General features: G+C 38.4%; 1 protein-coding gene across 3 annotated transcripts in view; it reads right to left on the bottom strand.

Moving 5' to 3' along the window:
- Positions 1–22,874, bottom strand: part of LOC122793445 (probable E3 ubiquitin-protein ligase HERC4) — a 1,684,714-nt gene that overhangs the window by 1,658,128 nt on the left and 3,712 nt on the right. For 2 of the 3 annotated variants that reach the window (XM_044061443.1, XM_044061444.1), the window contains exon 2: positions 10,018–10,150. The exons of the other annotated variant lie outside the window; for it this stretch is intronic. In XM_044061443.1, coding sequence (XP_043917378.1) covers positions 10,018–10,150 — 133 coding nt within the window. The remainder of the gene's footprint in view (positions 1–10,017; positions 10,151–22,874) is intronic. 3 annotated transcript variants of the gene reach the window in all.

The raw sequence follows: 22,874 nt of genomic DNA, 5'->3' as shown, positions 1-22,874 counted from the left end.
TAGCACTGCCTGGCTAATTGACAGTACACAAATGGAGGCTGAGAATATAATAACATGAACTACAAAGAAGCTCATTAGCATCTCATAGCTTAGTCCTTTGCACTAAACTGTCAATTTCTGGCCTTAGCCAGATCGAGGTAGACTATATGAACTGCCTTGCCCTCATCCACAGCGCCGGTGATTAACTCAAAGAAGTCAACCAGGTTGAGCAGGTATGATCTACCTTTCAAAAAACCAAATTGTGTGGGATCTAGAGTTTGGGGATTCCCTATATCCTTGGTAATTAGGTCTATGATGATGTGCTCCATAGCCTTACATATCAGACTCATTAGGCTAATGAAGCGATAATTCCCAGGGTCTGTAGTCACTCACCCTTTATGGAGAGGGATGACTGTGGCAGTACGCCATTCGGTATGGACAAATCCTGAGGTGAGGCTGTGATCAAACAGGACACACAGATGTGGTGCCAGTTCACTTTGTAGTTCATGTAGAACACATCCAGGAACATTGTCGGATCCCACAGAAGCTGTATTCTTGGCCTTGGACAATGATGCTTTAACCTGTGCTGCAGTAAGGTTGGGTGCCTGTCATTCCCCCAGTATTGTGATTGGTCCTTTGGGGGGGGGGGTAAAGTTGGTACTGAATCTGTAAGCCAGTACGTTGACAATATCTTTTGGCTCGGTATAGGAGGTACGATTGTGCAGTAACTCAGAGCAAACCTGGGTATTGCCGTGAAGATTCTTGATAAACTACAGAAGGCTTTGTGGTTGTTTTTAGTGTCTGGTGCAATTCTGCCTTCATAGCTGGCTTTAGAGGTTTTGATGAGGGATCTCAACTTTTTGTTGAGGCTAATAAGAGAGTTTTTCCAGTCTTGGGACTTTATCTTTTTCTGAAACAGTTTCTTCCTTCAGTTGTAGAGTTTATTAATAGCAGGGGACCATATGTACGTGTTCATACAGTGCATTGGTGTATGATTCAAGAGTCATGCATCTATTTTCCATTGACATGAATGCCGTGAAGTTAGCCACCTCTGTTTTTAGGAGCCCAAAGTCAGCTTTGGAGAAGTTTTTCATGGTGGTTACCTTTGCAGGGTGTTGCTTCCTCTAGTGGGGGTAAGAATGAGCTGGTCCAGGGCATGGGAATTTATGAATTCCAAGAAGCGTTGGGCCAGTGTATTGGTGCATGAGTAGTTTTCCCAGTTGATGGAGGGTAGTTGAAGTCACCTAGTATGAGAGTGTTGGGTTGGACACTAATAGCTTCCAGGGTGCTTAGAAACATGGAGTGAGAGTCTTGGGACATGGTTGGGGACCTATAGCAGCCTACACATGAATCGCCGTCTTACTCAATGTTAGTTCTTAAGCTTTTAGGTTAAAAGGGATTATACTTTAAATACACAAGTTGGCAGAACTTTAAATTACCAGGCTGATAACACAGTATCAGTCTGGTATTTACTTGTGGGTTGATGCTTTGACTAAGGAGTTGCAGATATCACTACAAGATAACAGTTATTTATTTTATGTATTGATATTTGATATCTGAATACCAGGAAAGTCCGACTGGGTAGAAGCCCATTTTCAGCAGAAGCCTGGGGAAGTAAAGCAAAACTTAAACAAAAACATCTGCAGTTTAAATAATTATAACAAATTAGCCATAATTAAAACAAAATGGTTAAGAATTGAAAAAATATTTAGAGAAATTTTAGACAGTTTGTAGAGAAATTAAAGGTAAGTTAGTATAATACAAATAGGAACTGCAATATGAAATGAGGGAAAAAATAAGCATATGGTATATTTAGAGAGTAAGTCAGAGAAGAGAATTAGATAGCAGTAAGGAAGTAAGTGAAGAAGAGAGAGTAAAGAAGTATAAGGAATGAAAATGTATGTGTTCACATTTAGGGATATAGTTTATCCTGGTTTTGAGAAAGACCAGAGCCAGATTTTAGCTAGGAAGTCTTTCAGAGTGGTTTTGAAAGATGAGAGAATGGGTATAGACCTGATGGATACAGGTAAGGAGTTCCAAGCCTTAGCAACCTTGTATGAGTATAGACAGTGCCCAGCAGATTTGCTAGGTTTAAAGTAATATAATTAATAATATTATAAAATAATATGTTATTAATATTTAAATACTGACACAAAATGCAGATAATGTTTAATCCCACGTGGTTAAATGCAGCTAAGATGTGTCAGTGCCAGTTTTACAGCTGCTGCATCTGGTACTTTCAGAAAACAGGAAATGTTAAGAAACATATCAGTGTCAATGGTGTTAAAAGGCATCATACTTGCCTTTGGTGCAGAAGGCTGTAGGTTCTATTCCCACACTAGATAGTTCAATTACTAACATTGTAGTGCAGCATTTGAGAGATGAGTGTGTTGTGCTTCAGATGAGATGTCAAACTGATGTTGATGATGGGTCAAAAGAATGTAAAACATCCCACAACACCTATTTTTCATTTAAGCCCCCCATCTCAAAAGGTTCTGTAGTAATGATAAAACAACGTAGAATATCACACAAATGTACTACCCATAGGTTATGAAATAGAGACAAACCAGACATAAGCAAGCTCATGATAAGAGGCAATTTCATAAGAAATTACAAGCATGGAGGGGTAAGGGGCAGCATCAGCCACAGCAACAGGGCAGTGCCTCCTCTCAGCAGGACAGATACATATTTATCTGCACATTGTCAGTCTTAGCCCCATTGTCATCTGCTTAGCCCCATCTGCTCCTGACATTCTTAGGCAGTGCAAATAGGTTTTATTTATCCTTAGGTACACCAGTAGCATCTAATAGTATCAGACTAGTGTATCCAGAGGTACTGTTATGAGAAACACAACAAGATTTTGCAGCAAACCAACACTAAGCCCACGTCTCTTTTACTTCAAAACATCAGATTCCCTTGAATATGTCAGTGCTTTTAAACCTTCCGGATATATAGGCAATATATCTGGTTCCAAAGGCAGAACAAAGAAAAAGATTTTATACAAGACATTTACTGTTCTCAAAGACAGAAAAGCACTGAAGCCTATCTTAAACCTATCAAACCAGAACAAGTTTTTAAAAAAAAAAGTTCAAAATGTTGACTCAAAAAACCCTCTCCACTTCTTCATATCTGCGGGAACATGCTTTAAAAGTGGCTCTGGATATAAAGGATGTGAACTTTCACATCTCGATTCTGAAGGCCCCACAGAACATTTCTGAGACTCAGGACAGAGATCTCATTGTTTTGCTTTGCTTACTTGCCTTTTGTTTTTTCTGCTCACACAGGGTATTTGCAAAATGTATAGCTCTAGCACTTGCATATCTGAGAGTGAATGCAGATCAGGTTTATCCTTGTCTTGATAACTGCCTGATTCAAGAGGAGTCTCTGGTGAAAATTCTGTTTTGCCTTACAAGTTCTTCTGTATTTGAACCAACTAGGCATGGCCCACAGTATCTAGAAGTCTGACCTAGGTCTTTATCAGATAAAGAGGATTTTAGAAGTATTTTTTGATACAAAGACCTGTATTGTCTGTACTTCCCAGGATAAGATTCTAATGATGATAAACATTTTCAGTCTAAGTATGGAAAAAAACAAAACTTGACTAGAATATTCCTGATTATACTAGGAATCATGTCCTCCTCTATCATAATGATTCCTCTGATACGTATCCATATGAGAATACTCTAGTGGTATGAAAAGAATTATGGGATTTGAGGGACTAACAGAGTCCATCCTTAAACATCCTCTACTATCCTAGATCAAGGGGATAGAGAAGTAGATCAACAACTATCGGCTTTTTTATGCTCCTCCACAGGAACAGTTTTGATGGTTCCTCTAACTGCTCTCAGTCAGCCTCTATCCTGAGATAGCAGGAGCTGGACAGTCCATGGTTAAGTGAGAGCCCTATGGCCAGTGCTCCCCTGAAAGGAATCCCAATAAGTTCATCAGCCCTGCAGTAAGAGTCAGGTGGTAGTGAGTGGGCCATCTCACTCATCCTGCAGGGAAGCTTCCCTGTCACCCAGCAAAACAACACCCCCTACCCTACAGAGTCTCCTTCAAGCTTCATTATATGTTGCCCTGTGAGGGGAAGTGCCTTCACATGATGAATTCTTCTTACTACACAATTGCACTAGACAGTGTAGTCTTGCTAGGCTCAAACTACATGGGGTGGAAAATATAGTGGTCCCACACATCAGAACTACATTTAACCATGTGGGATTAAACATTATCTGCATTTTGTATCAGTTTTTAAATATATATTATATAATATTATGTATTATACTACTATAAAGTGTCACCTACATGGCAAGGGTCTTTAGTATGCCCCTGTCTACCTTCTATGATATAAAACATTCATATAAAGGTGAAAAGAAACAAGGCAAAATAATTCTAATCACTCATTTCTGACCAAGTTAACCATGGTTCATCTTGCTAATTCCCATATCAGTAGCAGCGTAACTGATAATACCTCCCAGCAGCAAAAATTATTTCTCAACAATAAGAAAATCCTCTGTCACAGCCTCAGAGCTGTCCATCTAACAGTCTGAAGATCTCCAGTTTAAAAATCATTTATTCTTTAATGAAGTCTTGACTGTTTTGAAAGAGGAGAAGAGAGACAGTACTGAAAATCCTGTCCAACTTGATTGCACATTCAGTTTGGTGGAAAAACACATCCATTAATATAGATACTGTTCTAGCATTTCAAGTAGTACAGTATTTGGTGTCTTTGTGTGTCCTAGGTTGCTCCCATAACAGGACAACTATGCCCAGTGGACTTAAATGGTTGAATAAAATAGAACTGACTTATTCACTTACTTAGTATGTTTCTGAACCATTTTTGTTTGTTTGATGATGGTGCCTGCTTTAGAGTAAATTATTGTTAACCATTCCTGAAGGGTGTTTCCATTTAAAACTTCCTGTACATCTAGTGATTCCATTTTGCTCTAGAACTGCTGAGTTAGTTTACCTCCCTTTAAAATAATCAGCTCTTCTGTCTAATATTTATCTTGGAAGGCTCTATTTTTAGATTCTGATACATCATCTAGAAAGATTTCTAAATTTCATACCATTATGTGTGAATAACCTTTACATGGCCTTCAATATAAAATGCTCTCTGAATTTGCATTTGCCCTTCACTTAACATCTATCTTGATGATAGAAAAAATAAAAAAAAGCCAGAGAATATTCTGTCCTGATGCTTCTGGCTTATGTTGCCTTCAACTATATCATTACTGAAGACACTTATTAAATGTATTTGCCTTTTACACGCATATAACATCTCTTTTACATTTCACCAGTCAATGCATTGTCTTCAGTACATCTAATACTTCTTAAAAGGTACAAAGTTGCTGAAGTCTCTGGCTTAAATATACAGAGTAGAATTTAAACTGGGAATGTGTCAGTCTATCGACAGCACTTTCAACAACTGTGGAAAAATTGAAGAAATTTGGACAAAACAAGTTTCACCAACAGTGGAGTTCTCTTTTTGCTCAACTTTTGTGCAACCTCAGAGTAGGTATATTTAACATCAGGGGATGTGGGTGGTGCAGGGTTCTTGCACTACTGTAAAAAAAAATTATGTCTGAGGTTTGCTGAAAGTAGATTTGACTGATTTTATTTTTATTTGATCAGCACTTGTACTTAATTGGAGTGTCACAGTAATCCTGCACTCCTGTAAAAAAAAGTATGTCTGAGGTTTGCTGAAAGTAGATTTGACTGATTTTATTTTTTATTTGATCAGCACTTGTACTTAATTGGAGTGTCACAGTAATCCCACCCTCCATTCTGGTTAAGAGCATATGGCCACACATAATATTTAACAAGAGAAACCACCCAAATGATCCCCCAGGAGGCTCAACGTTAAGTTCCTCCTCTGTCTGAGGTTGTTTATCCTGAGAAGAGTGGACTTGAACGAGGCAGTCTCAGGTGGTTCAGCCACAGGCTCCCACTAACTTAACAGCAAACTGAGGCAAAGAACCCTTGGAGCCAGGGACTCTCAGGAAGGGAAGCTCTTGGCTTGAGCAGGGTCATACATAAGCCCTCCTCAGAGAAAAAAAAAATGGACCTTGTCAAGTGGGGGGGCCTAAAAACCACCAACCGAAAGGTGATGGGCTGTTCAGGGGAAATAGGGGGACCAACAATGATGATCCCTATGCAATAGAAGGCACCCCCCCCCTTAGAGGAGTTGATGGAAGAATCCCAGAAAGAAGACCTACCATTAAGTTTGTGGACCTCTGACAAATGTAGGAACATCATTTTCAGTACCTGATAGGCTCTACATATGGGATGGTGAGCAAGGTTCCATCTATTACCCTTTCATTTCACAACCAAGCCAGCATGAAAGGTACCCCTGGTGAGGGCAGCCCCCGCCACCAAAACAGTCCTGATCCAAACAGTCTAAAATGTACACATCTGAGTATGTTGCCAGGATAGGGATGGTCTGCAAGGGATATTCACCCAAGGAAATAACTTCAGTAAGGAAATACAAATGATCTTTCCTGTATCACAGGCATGCATGCAGCCTTCTGAATTACTAAGGAAGAATCCCAATGAGACTACTGGCAAGAAACCCACAGGAGCCCAAGGCCAGGAGAGTAAAAGCTCACCCTTCCCAAGGGAGTGACACAGAATGTGTTCCTTTTCTTCAACCCCTATAGCTGTGAGGATGTAAACATCTCCAGGATTGGTGACAATCTAAACAAAATCCCCAGTGGCTGCACATACAGAAATTGGGAAGGACAAAACTCCAAGCATCCAAAGGTACCCCCAGATTCACAAAGATAAGTAAGGGGAGGGATGACTAATGTCCATAACACTCGAGGGATCTCAGATCAAGAATGGGAGATGAAGGATGAGAAAGCTCTCTTCCTCTGAAAAGAGACGTCTCCCTTGCTCAATAATTGACAAAGACTAGATAGGCCTGTTTTGTAGCTTCCTACAGGTTCTTGCAGAGGAGAAACATCATGCAGCAGCAGGAACCCCACAGAGCACAGTTCCAGGGGACCACTCTTCCCCAATCCCCAGGGGCTGCCCTATCTCTTTTTTGGATAAGGGAAAAAGATGTGCAGACCAAGAGAGATCCAGTAGCCCATTACAGAAAGTCAGTGAAGAGTGCTTGGTTTTGCACTTAAGGTACCTGTAAGGCCTCCTTCTCCTAGACTTAGACAAGTAAGAAGCTAACCAGCAGAAAAGTGACCCTCCCATGTTGTCTGAGAGCCACAGAAAACATTAATCATGCACTGAAGTTCCTTCCTGAAAATCCTACTGCTAACAAAGGGAGAATCCAGAAGCAGGTCATGGTAATTCTCCCAGGATACAGACCAATCGATGCAAACATGCTCCCATGGCTACCACCTTTACCATGGCATCTACTTCAGAATATCAACACATAAGAATGCGGTGTTGCAACAACATGGCAGCTGTCACATAATTAAATATTAGCACCATTGCTCTGTAACTGATATGATTTCTACCAGGATTTCACAGGAAAGAGCAGTTTGCAGCCACTTAAGGGAAGTCAAGTGCTTTTTTATATTTGATGCATTATACCCTCTGCAAATGTCTAATAGGTTACCTGCTAAAACCCGGAACTGCCATTGTTACAGGCAATACCCATTAGCAATATTTGCTTAAGTTAACTAACTTATTAAGTGTTTACTTCTATTCATATGTTTGCTATTTGGCAGTGAGACTAAAAAATAGTTTAATCTTACAGGACAGATCCCTTTATTCGTCTTGATACAGATATTTAAAAAGAGTTAAAATAAAGCAATGCAAAATGACAGAAAGTAGTCAGATCATATTTTATCCATACCAGAGGCCTTGTTTTATCTTGAATGCACTGCCAGAATGACCAGATTAGAGCCCACTTCCACCATGACATAAAAGTGTGAACTAACCAGAGCCCTGTCATGGGGTATTGCTATGATACAATGGCTTTATTTAAAAAGAAAAAAAGTCAAATCTTTATTAATTAACAGCACTGCATAAACACCTAATGGCATTTCTATCTATGTGTGTTAGCATGTACCGAATATCTGTGTACCAATTTCTGTGGCAATATATGCAGAGTACATAATCTATGTGCAGCTTCAGCAACTGCAATGGTGGCCTTTGAGCAAAATTCAGACTGTTTAACACAAAGGGCAGGAGCATTACAAAATAAGATAAAACTTTCTATTTTTAGGTATACTATATTGTTTGTTTAAAGGAGGAAGAAAAGCATATAATAACATAAAACTAATTATTTTACTGCTAAATGTTAAGAAAAGAAGGCAGCCTTCAGTGTTTAGAGGTTTGGCTGCCACACTAATCCATGTTTCCATGTGTCCACTGAACTTGCTGTTGGCCTGTAGCATATTTTACCTCCCACTTGAATTCAAAGAGATGTAAAAATCTATGGTGTAGCTAGGCATACTCCGTGCACTAAAATGAGTACATTTTTTTCCTGAGCATCTCTTGCAAATGTCAACACTCAAAAAGCACAGAATGTTTAGAACTGTGAAAATGAATATTCACAGTATAGTGGTACACAAAGAATTCTTGTGCAAAAGGAATACATCTCTAAAACTAGCTTTTTATGGAAATAAATTGTAATTGTAACAGTTGAAACATGCTTCTTCCCATGTATCTGGGGGTAGCATGTTGAGGGCAGAGTACATTTTTAAAATGACAAGTGGGTAGTGGGGGCAGCAACATTAGGTGTGAGTACAAAATGTAAATCTGTGGCTACACCCCTACCTATCTACTGTATAAGACACAAGTAGCTATGTTAAGAATTTGGCAGTGTGTGTGTGTGTGTCAATTTTTTTTTTTTTTAACTAAAGGTAGTAGTTAATTTTCTATTAATAGGTTTACTATAAAATGCATTTCTATTCATTCGTATAGTAATTAATATGAAGAGATAATTTGAGAATGGACATATTTTCATGAAAATAAAAAAATGCAACAGTCATGATAAAGGTGTAGTTAGCTGCTATAGTAAAGTTGTGTGAAGGCAATATGGAAAAACAGAGTAAAACAAAAATGCTTAGTTAGCCATAATCAGTTTTCACCTACTTTGCTAGCAGAACTGCTAGATCTTAACTGAATGTGATAAACTTAATGTCTAGTTTTGCACACAACACAGACAGGTAATCCACCTTTGATGCCCCTGTCTATGTTGCCCTTTGGCAACAGTATTATCAGGAATAAAACCAGGAGCAAGTCTATATGAAACATCTTCCCATTCTAATCCTTCATCAACAGAATGCACAGATTTCCCAGTAACGTCTTTGCTACAAGTGTTGTCAAACTAACTCTGAGCCGTTTTAATCTCAGCCACAGAAATATGTTGACCTCTCACAATCCTCCTTTTAATTTTAAAATAGCCCTAGCCAGGACAAAGAACACTATTGTAAATGGACATACAACCCTCTTCTTAAGATGAGGAGGCAGATTGTGGTTTTGCATTAATAGTGTACTGTCCAGGCTGTCTTGGGTTGACTATACATTCAACATAGTTAATGTATTTTGGTACCACCTTAAAGAACACCAGCATTCTCTTCCTCCAGGTAAATCCTTGAATATAAACAGTGTCCAGGCAGAAGTTATATTGTTTTCCACAAGGGCAATAACTCTTAACTTCACTCCTTTGTAGTCTGTCAGTGCAGTATATCAAGTAGCCATTAATGAGACTTCACTCCTTCTTAGTCTGTCAGTGCAGTATATCAAGTAGCCATTAATGAGACTTCATGATCTACAAGTGTTTTCAGCTGCATTTCAATAACTAAAAGAACATTTTCAATCAAAAACTCTGATTTAAGTCACCAAAGTTGAGAAGATTTTGAATGAATCACTTGGTGTTATTTTGTACGCCTAACAAGAAACAATTTAAGGAGTGAATTGGTGGATTGAGTAGTTCAATTTTTGGTCATTCTTATGTGTCCTTGCCTGTTGTGTGAAAGCAATATTGTGTCAAATGCTTCAAACATAACTTAACACATTCATTTATGGCCAGATTTGCTGTAGTATTTTTCAGATTACATGAAGATATCCTACCTGGGGCAAACTGTTTCTGACTTTTTTGCAAAACACATCAATTCATAGACCTCTCCTGCCCTTGTGAGGAACAGAACATGTGATTCTCCAGAAACTGCAGTGTGAATACTTTCACCTTTTACTGCAACAACTTCTGCAAAATAAAATGTAACAGAACAAAGGTAATTAGATTTATAAAAATGAGAAATGTTACATGCAATAGTGTCCTACCTGGAATGCTGCACAATGATACATTTTGAATGTCAACAGTAATTGCAATCAGTTTGTTTACTTTTTTATTCTTGCTGACAAATTCTTACCCTTTCTGTACCGTGATGATTCATTCATTATAATAGTCCTTGGAATAGTGTGGTCACAGCATTTTGTCAGAGACTGCAATCTTTTGTAAACTTGTAGAATTTGCAGTTCTTGATAGTTATTTATAAACACTACCTTTTATGTCATAATACAGCCCACTTTCTCCGTGTTTATGTCACAACTCTCTCACACATCAGTTTGTGGGATATTTTACATACCTCTCAACTGTCCAGATTTTTGTCTCATATTTCTGGTCTGTTCTTCATAAAAATTGTGACTTTCTGGCAAATCACTGGGATGATCTGAGGACTGAAGTCACTAAATAGTGACATGCACTTGAGTTTCAGACTTCAAATCTTCAGAAAATGTATGCTAACATAAAAACACTTATTACTCTAGCAACTTTCTAAGGTTAAGAGCAATGTTTAAAATCTGTCCCTATTTTTAGCCTTTGTCCCCCATTTTGTCAGGCTTTATCTAGATTTTTGCACTAAGAGGTTGAGAGATATGTTACCAGCAGCAAAACCTAAGAGGACTGCAGTCTGTCACTTAAATAAATCCTTATTTTTTATATAATTTTTCAGCTCTTGAGAATGTGGCAGCCTCTCATTTCTCTGACATTTCTGCCCATTACACAAATGAACACAATTTACAGGTCTTAAATTTACATAGCAGACCTAACGGACAAATGCGGGAAAAAATAAAACTTCACTTTATTCATCTTCCTTTTGCAATGAAATATGCTACAAGTGGAAAACAAAAAATGTCAGAGAAGTGAATCTTGCTGTGATGATATTCCCTGATGTCTCATCAGCTGGAAATAAAATGCTTGAATCTTTTTAAATTTCACACTTTCGAGACCACACTTTAACAGAGAATATTGTCAAACCTAATGTTTGTAAGGATTTGCCTTGAGCAATTAATATGGTGTTATAAAGCACGCACTCTCATGAATTATTTTTTATTATTACTTATGCACTTGACAAAAAAATTTCCAAAACTGGTTGTTCACTTGTACCTTATACCCAAGATTATGTTACCCGATACTGTCCTGGATGAAAGTAAAGCAATTGTCTTAGCGCTGTAAAATTAATGCTTCAGGAGGTTAAAACAAACAGTTAACCTATGCTGTCACATGCTGTTCTTCAAGAAAGAAGAAATAGCATTGATTTCTCAGCCCAGGACTAGATTTGTGACATTATCTTAGACCACTTTTATAGTACTAGTCCTAAGAAACAGACTACTACATCAAATAATAAAAAACTCTTCAAGGTTTAATTTGTAAAATTTAGATATGCGATGTACCTAGAATCCTATACTAAAAAATAACAGCACAGCATATCATATCATAACAAATTTAGGAAAGTCTAGGGCTCAGTAAAATATTTTCTGTTATCATACATTATTGCTTTCAAACAAATATATCTGAAAGTTGTTTTTAAGGATTCTTAATATTTTACAACAAAGTGAAAAACAGGAGGCGTGACTTGGAAAAGGGAGAACATATAGTGACATACATTTACATAGGACAGAACAAATTATAATGTCTTGTTCTGATCTGAATATGCAAAAAAAAAGTTAATCATTAAGTTACTTGTATCAGCAAATATTTTCGGTGATGTGGTTTCTTGTGCTTCATTGTTGGGAGTAAATACATTCAGCTGTGTTCTAGGTTAGCTTGTGTTCAAGCAATGAGGAATCAAACATATTGAACATAATAGCACACTGGCATCCACACTTACTTTAAAACTTTTTAAAGAATCTGAAGTTACTGCTTGTCGTGGCAATTTGTTTCATAGGTTCATAGGCAATTACTAAGTTAGCTACCCTTGCAGGCCATTTCAAGTCTAGCCAATTTCCTTACTGTGCTCAAATGAACCTACCTCATTTGGTTACAGACTGTCCTTACCCATCTTATGTTTGATAACTATACATGACCCCTAACTGGAATAACTGGGATCACACCATATATAATTTGAAGGGACCCATGCATGGGATAAAGCATTTAGAAGCTGCCTCTGTCTATTAGTTATACAGGGGCAGTCCAGGGGTAAATTTTCTGTTTCCCATTCACAGATCCAAGTTGTGCTTGAATATGGACAGGGATGAACTTTGTTTTATGTGATGGGTGTCTGTTCCAGAGCAGCAGTACTCTCTGCAAGATATACACATCCTTCCAAACTATGCTGTTGATGTTGCAGATGAGGTTTAGATCCCTAGCAAAGTATTTATGATGCCATTTGACCTGCTGATGTGCAATAAATCCAGCAGTATTGGATCAGAGGATGCTTTGTATACCAGACACAGGTCACCTCTTAGCAGTCTGTAGGATACCGAGTATAGTGACAGGGCTTTGAGTCTGTCCATGTAGGACATGTTGTTTAGGCCTCATATGCTTTTAGTAAGGTATTTCTGTGGGCATTCCAGTTGTTGTATGTGTCTGGCCAAATACACGCGCCAAAGGGGGCATTATATTCAATGACTGGCCTAATGAGGGTTGAGTAAAGGGGGACAATGATATCCCTAAATCTAGACACAATCATTGTTTATAAACTGTGCACTATAAAAGGAGTTTCTTAGAACAATGTTCAAATATAGTTACGTCACTGTCCACATAAGTTCCCAAATTCTGAACAACTGGATCAACCTTTAGGGGCATATTGTCAATGTAGTAGTTCCCTGGGTTAGGTGACTTCCCAAAGGATATAATAATGCATTTTCTGGCATTTAGTTTCAGTCCATGATTTAGAAACCATTTTTTTTGGAGGGGGGAACCTTCCTGCAGGATGGCTAAGTCATTTGTGGATTCAATGACTGCTCCTAGCTTGCAGGCATCTGCAGACTCAGTCAGCCAGAGCCCTTTGGTATTGGCTTTTACTTCAGAAAAGTAGATGCCAAACAGGAGCGGGTCCAACACAGAACCCCGGGGGACTCCACCAGTGACTGGTCTCTTTGTGGAGGTAACTTCCCCTATTTTGATTTCCTGCATCCTATCTGTGAGCCAGTTGGCAATCCAGTGGGTGACAAGAAGGTTTATTCCCAGTTTACTTAGTTTTTCTACTATGCCTTTGTGGAGACTTGTGCCAAAAGCTTTGGCCCAGTTGAAGATTGTAGTGTGTACCATTTTGCCTTCATCCATTGCTTTGGTGACCTTTTCAAAAAATCCACCAGGCTGAGTAAGCATGACATGGCCTTAATGAACCCAAACTGACACAGGTCTGGTGTTTGGACGTTCCCTGTGTCCTGACTGATTAGTTCCATGATGAGTCTTTCCATGGCTTTGCATATGAACCTGGTTAGACTTATGGTTCTATAATTGCCTGAGTCTGTGGAAGGCTCTCCCTTATGCAGGGGAATGACTGCAGCTGTTCTCCATTCAGTTGTTACAAAGCCTGTATGGAGGCCAAGACTGAACTGTGCTGTTAGGAGTGTGGTTAAATCGTGTTTTGTACTATTTAACATGCATCCAGGAATATTGTCAGGACACATTGATACAGGATTTTTAGCTTTTGATAGCACTTTTAAACTTGGTCATGTGTGATAGCCATAGGTGATTCAGTTTCAATCATATCTTGACTGACAGACAGACAGAGGGGAGAGAGACGTAAAGTTAGATCTAAATTTATCTACCATTAAGTTCACTGTATCTTCAGCTTCATTGTAGGTAACATTGTTCACAAATCAGCTCAGCACATTGCTGCATTGTACTTTTCAGATTATCAACATACCTAAAAACTGCCTTTTGATTGTCTTTGGCTTGGGTACTTATGTTAGCTTTAAACTTAGCTTTGGTGGATTTTATTTAGCTCCTGAGTGGTTTGTCTATTTCAGTGACAAGGGCTCTAACATTTTGGGAATTAGTTATAAAGTGTGTTGATATTATGGTTCCATCATGTCGGCTTGTTTCTGGGGTCAATTTTATTTCAAAGGAGGTTGCTTTATGGTCAGAACTAAAAAGTGATGAAGACCACACAAGGAATGGTGCAAAATGGTCCAATATGGTACAAAATGGTTCAGTATTAGTAAGGTCAAGATCCAAGATATTGCTCCTCCAGTAGGTACTCTGACTGTTCCAGGGCATTTGCATTGACAAAGTCCGTGAATCTCTGTGCTTGTGCACTAGTGCTGGTGTAGGTTTCCCAGCCTATAGTTGGATAGTTTATATAATCTATGAAATTGGCATTGGGTTTAATACTGAGTGATCTAGTTCCTGTAGACAGGCACTGTGGCTTTCTTGTATCACAGAGGGAGTTCTACAGCTAATATACTGTAGGGACCTTTCTGATGGTTATTTAGAGATGAGGAAGCTCTAGTGCATCAGGCTGCTTTACCAGCCTTGATGTGAATCTCCTCTGGATGTACACTGATATACATCCACCTTTTCCCCTCCCATACAGTCGCTGGTCTAACCATGTGGAAGGCGAAATAGCCCTGTACAGCCAGAGTGCTTTCCACTATTTTAAACCATGTTTCAGTGATTTTGAGTACCAAATCTCTCTTCTAGTAATATGATTTAGTTCTAGGGTGAAGTTCAGACTCCCTATTCCCTAGTCTATCACATCATTTTTGATAAGGCCTTAATATCTTTAATTTCATTTTGGATAAAAGGCCTTAAAAATGAACTGCAGCTTCACTTACAGTCAAACCCATTTAGAGAAGAAGACTTGCAAATGAAGACTGCATGAAAAACAATGGAAGCACCTCAAGAGTTTTTAATTCGTGGACAAATGACTAAATGTAGTGTGCAGAATGCATTCATATAGGTGTGTATTAGGTTCATGAACCTCACTAGTTCTCTTTTAATAACAACAAGTGCAACATCATAATGTTTTTAAAAAGGGACATAAATCATGATGCCAAAATAAGGGGTCATATTATAAAACATGATCTCGTCAAATCCTTAACAGAAAAAAAGGGTTCTTGAAAACTACTGAGAAATCACTGGTGGGTCAACAAGGCAATGTCTGACCAGATTCTACTTGAAAGCTTTTGACTAGAACACATCATTAGAGAAGTCAACACAATATCAGTGAACCCAATACTAAAAAAACAGTTTAAATGACTCCTACATTACTCAATACTTTTCATCATTACAGATTAAGTTCCAATTCACACTAAAAACAAGTATTGTGTTTTTACAAATGTGATAGATACATGGGTAGTAGAAAATATCTAGATGGGCTTATGAAAGTCAAGCCCCCTGAAGGTTATCTGGTCATAAACTTAGCAAGTGAACCTATGAATGTTTGACGTTGTAAGGCCTTTAACAGACTCAGTGTGTTTCTAGTTACAGTGTCCAGAAATGATCTGTAGGGAGGCAGTGATGACAGAAAATGTAATATCAGTTCTAAATCAGTCTTTACAAGGAACAACTACAAGTTCTCCTTGGTAACATCTACAGTTCAGTCAAAGAAGAGCGAGGCATTCATGAAGCAAAACTGAATTTAATATTCCATGTCTACAATTAACTCCCAGCCACAGTTGAGTTTGATGGAAAATATGTAAAAAGATTTGCCTAAATACTTGCTCAGTGGTAACACCTACAGGTCAGTCAGATAAATGTAGGGTATTTATGAAACAAAATTATATTTAATATTTTATGTCTACAATTATTCCCCAGATGCAATTAATTTAATGAAAAATATAAAAAAAAAAAAGAGAGAGAGAAATGTATTAATAAAATAATTCTATAAGGTATGTTCCTGTATCTCTATGTGAGATGTAATACACATGGCTAATGTATAAAAATGTTACAAAAGATCAAGACCTGGTAACCTAACATTATAATACTGGCAAATGGTAAGTGGTCAGATTATTTCAAAGTTTGGAACCCAAAGGTAGCAGTCTCAGTGCAAGACACTATACCTGGGAAAACATGTAAACCAGGTAGGCAGGCTACTGCCAAATAAAAGATAATTAAGTGTAACCATTTGACACACTAGATGACATCACAGATGAAGTGACTGCTATGGTGCACCAGTAGGAGGAAAAAAAACTTTTAAACACAAGATCTCAGTATGACTAGACCAGCCACAGGAGGCAAAAAAAAATAAATTGCCAGGGTAAGCCCTACGACAATGAAGCAAGAAAGGACATTGCATTAACTCTAGCTCTAGAAATGTCCATCCTACATGACTTACACCCAAGTCAGCATCTCATCTGTCAGATTCCGTCTTGATCACTTCAGTAGAAAACTTGGCAACTGTTTTGGCCAGAACAGCCGAAATTAAGAGACCTGTTCCTATGGTTCTTGATCAGATGTTCTTGTCACTACAGGCTAAGAGGCCTAGTACTCAGAGGAAGATTAAATGTTTGCTTCTTACTGTCTTGTAGAAAAATGAAACATTTACTAGAAAATATTTATTTGAATATAACCATAAAAATCCTAGTTTAATGGCTGTTTGTCATAAATAGCAAGTTGTCCTCAAAAGGATTTTATTTCAGTCTTGTAACAGAACTGCTCTAAAAAGTTTACAAAACCCTTCTAAAATGTTGACATGCAGCTATAGATATAGAAACAGACCATTTTCTTGAGGCCAACAGACACTAGCTTAAGATAAATCAAAAAACATTCAGTATTTTGGGTGACACAGTTTTGGCGAGAGGGATAATGATGTTTTACTTTTGGGGCTACTATTCCTATAGTAAGGGACAGCTTGAAGATGAAAGTAAGTGATTTGTCAATTTTATCAGCTGCTCTTCCAAGGAATATAGTATGGAGAATAGAGAATTTTGCAGAGAAGTTTTTAGTGATGTACAGGTTTGTTTTACAGAGATGTAAAAGATGGTCATATAGTCTGCTAGGGGATAAAGTTGAGATTTCATCATCAGGTGTTGGGAGAGTGTGACGGCTAGACCAAAGGTACCGTTGATATATATTCTTGAGTTGAGAAAGGATTTGTAGTCATCTAGTCAGTAATTACCTGAATAGCTTGGTGAGCTGCTTGAAGAGTTAAATGAAGTTAACTGTTGCAGGAAGGAATTCTTATCTCTTAAAGGGTTAGACCACAATGAACTTAATTCTGCCAAGTCTAAATGCAAAATCCAAAGAAAACAGTAGTTTCTTAAAATGACATTGAATAAACATACAAAGTAGAAACTTTTTGCAGCTAAAGATGAAAATTATGGAGAAACCACAGTTATAATCCTGAACAGATTCATGTCGTGGCTGAGAGTTGTTCATATCCTGCGTCATACACTGAGGTCGTTGGTTATAGTTCTGCTGTGTGGAAACATATTGATTAAAGCAGAAGTCTCAATGAACCTGGAAAAAAGACAAAAGAAAACCCAACATGTTTGTACAAAAGCATCTGATATATTTGCTGAAGTTGGTAATGAGAAACTTACACCTGCTTCTAAATGACGACCTGATGTCAGTAAAAAATCTTATATATGTCTGCGGTGATAAGACTGGCATTCTTCAGATTTTCCTGTTGTCACCTTACCTTTATGTCCTACTGATGAAAAGCACCCCAATATTTGACTAAGTCTCTTTAGCAGTGGAAACATATCTTTGAGAAAGAGCAAGAACTTGTCATAGTTTTACTTATGGCCTGATGGCCTACCTAGACTGCTGTTCAAAAAAATGACAGTCAAATCTTGAAAGAGTATGGCACTTTGCTAAAAAAGTCTATTGCATATGACGTTTTCAAAATGTATGCTCCACTCCTTCTCCACTGCTAAATTATGGAACTCTCTCCCACAAATTCTAAGAACCACTAGCAGCATATCTCTCTTCAAAAAATCCTTAAAACAACATTTGTCCTCACAGTGGCTATGCTCATGTACCAGTTCCTCACACTCCATAATTTAACTATTTCTTCTTCCCACTACCTCTTCCTCCATCCTACCTACCACCTTAATCCTTCCTAACTCCTGATTAGTAATCCTTTGATACAATTACTTGTACTAGTAGGATCAGTAGATCATCTTATCTAGGACTGTATTGCTTCATTGCTCAATTTTACTTTTGTTAAAAAACTGTTTCATTGTCAGCTCTTGTTCTTGTATTTGTTGTTTTTGATACATTTGTTTGTTGTTTGTATTAATCACTATGGAGCTTTTCCCCCTGGGCCTCCACAGAAAATGGGCACTTTTTGGCCCAGTGGACCATCCCGGTAAACAAATGCAAATAAATAATAAATAAAGGTATGCCACTGAACCAGAGATTTGCTTGTGCTTAAATACATCAGTTTTATACACAGAATTCTAAGTAGTGCGGGGATATTTTCGTACTATCTTTTATGCTCTTCCTTACTTAATCATCCAGTATGCCCCACTGAGATTTGTTCCTCTACTTTGTTCATTCATTGCTATTGCAAGTAGAGGTGAGAGTAAAGTAGTTCTGGGCCATCATCCTGGGTGGTTCAGCTTTTATGCTGTAGTTTTTCTGAAGCATTTGCGAGGTATGCAATGCTCCTTCTTAAACCACTTTGATGGACTTTGTACCTGTACTTTTCTGAGAGCTAGTGCCTTGACAGCCGACTCCCAGCCACAACTAGACATCATTAGCAAAGTGGGTTCTGCTCCATTCATGCCCTATTCCCAAGAAGGCTGAACATGCTCTCAGCCACGTATTCCTCTCTCACTCCTTCTCCCAGCCAACTGCTTAGGCACATGAATCATTACTCAAACCAGGGCTGGCTGAGCTGTGGTGGTCCAGTTATTCTTCTATGCCCAGTATCTTAGTCATCAAAAGATTAACCTAGTTGGACCTAGATTTAAGCTCATTTAAGCTAACCAACTCTACAAGGTTGTGTATGAAAAGAAGTTCTCAGCTACAAAGTAATGAGCATTAAGTTTTACTGCTGTTGCTGATTCTTTTAAAGTTTAGATTTCTTAAACTATTCAGTCATTTTAAGATATTCTGATCTTATGTCAAAATATAACAGATGCAGATAGCCCATTTTATGTATGCAGCAAAAGAAGGCAAGTACATTGGCTCTTAATTTCCTTAAGCTTCACAGAATCCATTTTCTGGTTGAGACTTCTTGTGTACCCCCCCCCCCCACACACACACACACACACATCCAGTATTCCATTTAAAGTATCTTTTAAGTGCTTCGTGTGAACATGAACACAGAGCTGATGGGAATCAAATTCCATTTTCTGGGTTCTTCACGGTCCTCTGGAAGGGGACTTCACTTCATGAGACCCACCAGGTCAGTACTTACTGTTAAGAGTTCTGAGACCTTCAGGAGTCCCTGAAACAGGAACATTTAGCACATACTAGGAGCAGATAGTACTTTTTGTTATCTTCATGTGTTCTTTCATTCATATTTTGATAATTACTTTATCCTCTTCAGGATCACTAGGAGGAGGAGCCTCTCCCAGTACTCAGTGGAACAAGGTAAAGAACCATCCCTGGATAGGGCACCAATTTGTCCTCCATACACACACACCAAACCCCACTTAGCCACAACAAGCATAAGCAGACTCCACTCCACCAGGAATCACACGACCATGAGGCACCAATACTGACCACTTTATTTATTTAACATTTGTTGACTGCGAAAGTCTGACTAGGACAGAGCCTATTTTCAGCAGAGGATCAGGGAGAAATGTTCGAGATGCACGTCTCTGAAATGTGAGAGGAAACTAGAATACCCAGAGGAAACCCACACAAATGCAGGGAGGACATACAGACTCCGCACAGAAGGCCCCCCAGCTGAGAATTGAACCAGAGAACCTCTTGCTGTGAGACAACAATATTAACCACTGTACCACTGCACCAACCACCATTCACAACAGCTAAACTAAAACTATACAGTTCAGCTTCAGTCAAATGTCTAACCCCCCACTTAAGTTTTAAGATTTAGTAAGCTGACAGAACTCTGTACAGCCTGCAGCATCTGAATGTTACTGTGCTTGTGTTTATGCATACATGCTTCCTAAGGGGTGCATTCATGTTGTTGTATTTAAATGAGTAAACATACAGTTTAAGATCTCTTGTCATTTTAACACGTCATGCATATTTAGACTAAGATGGATACAACATAATGGTTATGAGACTGGACTATGTATGCAGGCTGTTATGGAATGGGATAGTACAGTATATGCACAGAGAAAAGGAAGGAAATTAAGGAAAATACTTCCGTGTCACATGAATGCTACAGCTGGCAGAATATGAAACGTGCATGAGCAATCTGAATGATTAAATAATCATTTATTTGTCAATTTCTGTCTGTAAATGAAATGTAGAAGGGGATTCTTCAAATATAAAACTGATTTGCTGTTAAACTGCAAAAAAAGCCCTTTAACCTGGTCTGGGGAGTAAAGAAATATAACCAAATTTTGTAAGGGAAAATGATTCGCATTGATTGCAGATTCCATGTGTGTGGTGTGTGTGTGTGTGTGTGTGTGTGTGTGTGTGTGTGTGTGTGTGTGTGTGTGTGGTGTGTGTGTGTGTGTGTGCGCACTAACTTCTATAAGACTAAGTTAAAGGAAATAAACTACATGTACTGTTGCATTGTCATGACTGTAATGTAAGAGAACAGTTGTGCACTGCTAATTCACTGTAGACATCATACATATCAATAATTCAGCATATGCCAGCAAACAAATGAATTTATTCTGAGATACACCAGAAGTGATCCAGTATTACTAAAACTGCAACATCACTATTAAATTCTAGCAAACAGAAGGTAATTCTTTCTTTGTACCCTGCATTACAAATCAGGAAAGAACAGTTACCTATGCTCACGATAATTCATAATCAATTATTTCATGACGTGTATTAGAATGCTAAATATCATTCCTATGAGATGAATTGGAATTGTGAAGGTGAAATCCCTAGTTTTCATCTTTGGCTGGAAACCTGGAACTAATAAAGGCAATTAAAGATTTGGCAAAACACTGTACAGGATGCCAAGCTAAACAGTTAAAGTCTCCGTCCCATAGACGCAAGGTACAGGGTTTGATTCTGACTTTGGGTTATTGGCTAGGCTTAAAATGGCTCTTTGGGGCAGTTAGCCTACTATTCAACTAGCTATAATGGCACACAGTTTACCTCAGAAGAATTTAAGACTTTCACAAAAAAAAAATGACACAAACAATTTCACATCTGTCTCTATGGGTTAAGAGAAAAATGTATTCAAATCTTCAAGAAAACCATCGAGACGAGGAGTCTTGATTGGAAACCTTTGTGGACCAAGGTATCTCCGTGTGACCAAATGAAATGCAGTTCATTCAGCCACCAATGGAACAAATAGCAACTGTATGTATGAACCACAAAATGAGGTCAAAATTAAATCTGATGAAGTCACATGTTTGAAGATCAGTACACAACAAACAATATGAAACCATGAATAGCAATTCCTACAGAAATTATTCTACAGGACATTATGTACTGGCATCACACCTCTCAACTATCCAAATTTTTGCCTCTTATTTTTCGTCTGCTCCTCATAAAATTTATGGTTTTTCTGGCAAATCACTGAGGGCTGAAATCACTAAATGATTCTACATAATGACATCGAGTTTCAGACTACATATGCTTCAGAAAACATGCAATAATGCAAAATGTGCAATTCTAGCAACATTCTAAGTTTATAAGGGCACTATCTAAAACCTGTCCCTATTTATGGGGCTTTACCCTCCCATTATTTCTGGTTTTGTCCAGATTTCTTATGCTGAGAGGTTGAGAGGTATGACTGGCATGCAGCTACAGAACTGATAAAAGCTACCCTGCCAACTTCTAGGTCTGTTCTTTGATGCACACAGTTGATACTGGAAGTGGCACCTGGCAGAAATATATAGATCAGATCAAAAGTGCAAAAGTGCAAACCTGCCTAAAATGTACCATGCACTAGTTTTACTGAAACATTAGACTATAGGACTATCAGCCATGTACAACTATCAATATGCTCATGAAAGCGGCTGAAGTTCATGACCATCTTCTAGGCAGAAGCAGAATAAATGACCAATTCCAGTCCCCAAGAAGGATGGATAATCATACCATAACCCCTAGAATGATGGATGACCACCTCCATATTCATAGGAATGAAGGACCAACTCCATACCTCAGATGGCTGGAGGATGACAGCCACACACCAGTAGTGATGGATAAGCCAAAATGTTCACTTGGTCACATGATTAATTTCAAGAACACCCATGCAAACAACACTGTTTATAGGAAGCCTTAGAGACAAAGTCTAACTTCCCAGAAAGAAGAGCAGATGTGTTCATTTACCTCATAAAATGGGTAAACAAGGGGTAGAATTTGAGGGGCAATGAGTGAAGAAAGGCAGGGCAATAGATGCAGCAAGAAGTGTGGCTTTTGCCTCTTATAATTTTTATTTATTTAACATTTGTTGACCAGGAAAGTCTGACTAGGGCAAAGCCTATTTTCAGCACAGGCCTGGAGAGAAATGCTTCCGACACATGTCTTCGGAATGTGGGAGGAAACCCATATGAATGCAAGGAGGACACGCAGATTCCAGACAGAAGGCACCCCAGCTGAGAATCGAACCGGAGAACCTCTTGCTATCGGGCAATAATATTAACCACTGCACCACCCAAATACTGAGAACACTGCATTTTTATCTGTTTCAAAGGAAAGT

The sequence above is a fragment of the Protopterus annectens genome, chromosome 2.part0, assembly GCF_019279795.1.
Source record: "Protopterus annectens isolate FY-2018-M chromosome 2.part0, PAN1.0, whole genome shotgun sequence".
Lineage (NCBI taxonomy): Eukaryota > Metazoa > Chordata > Ceratodontiformes > Protopteridae > Protopterus > Protopterus annectens.
Note: the sequence above shows the minus strand (reverse complement) of the source record. Positions and strands in the feature narration are given on the sequence as shown.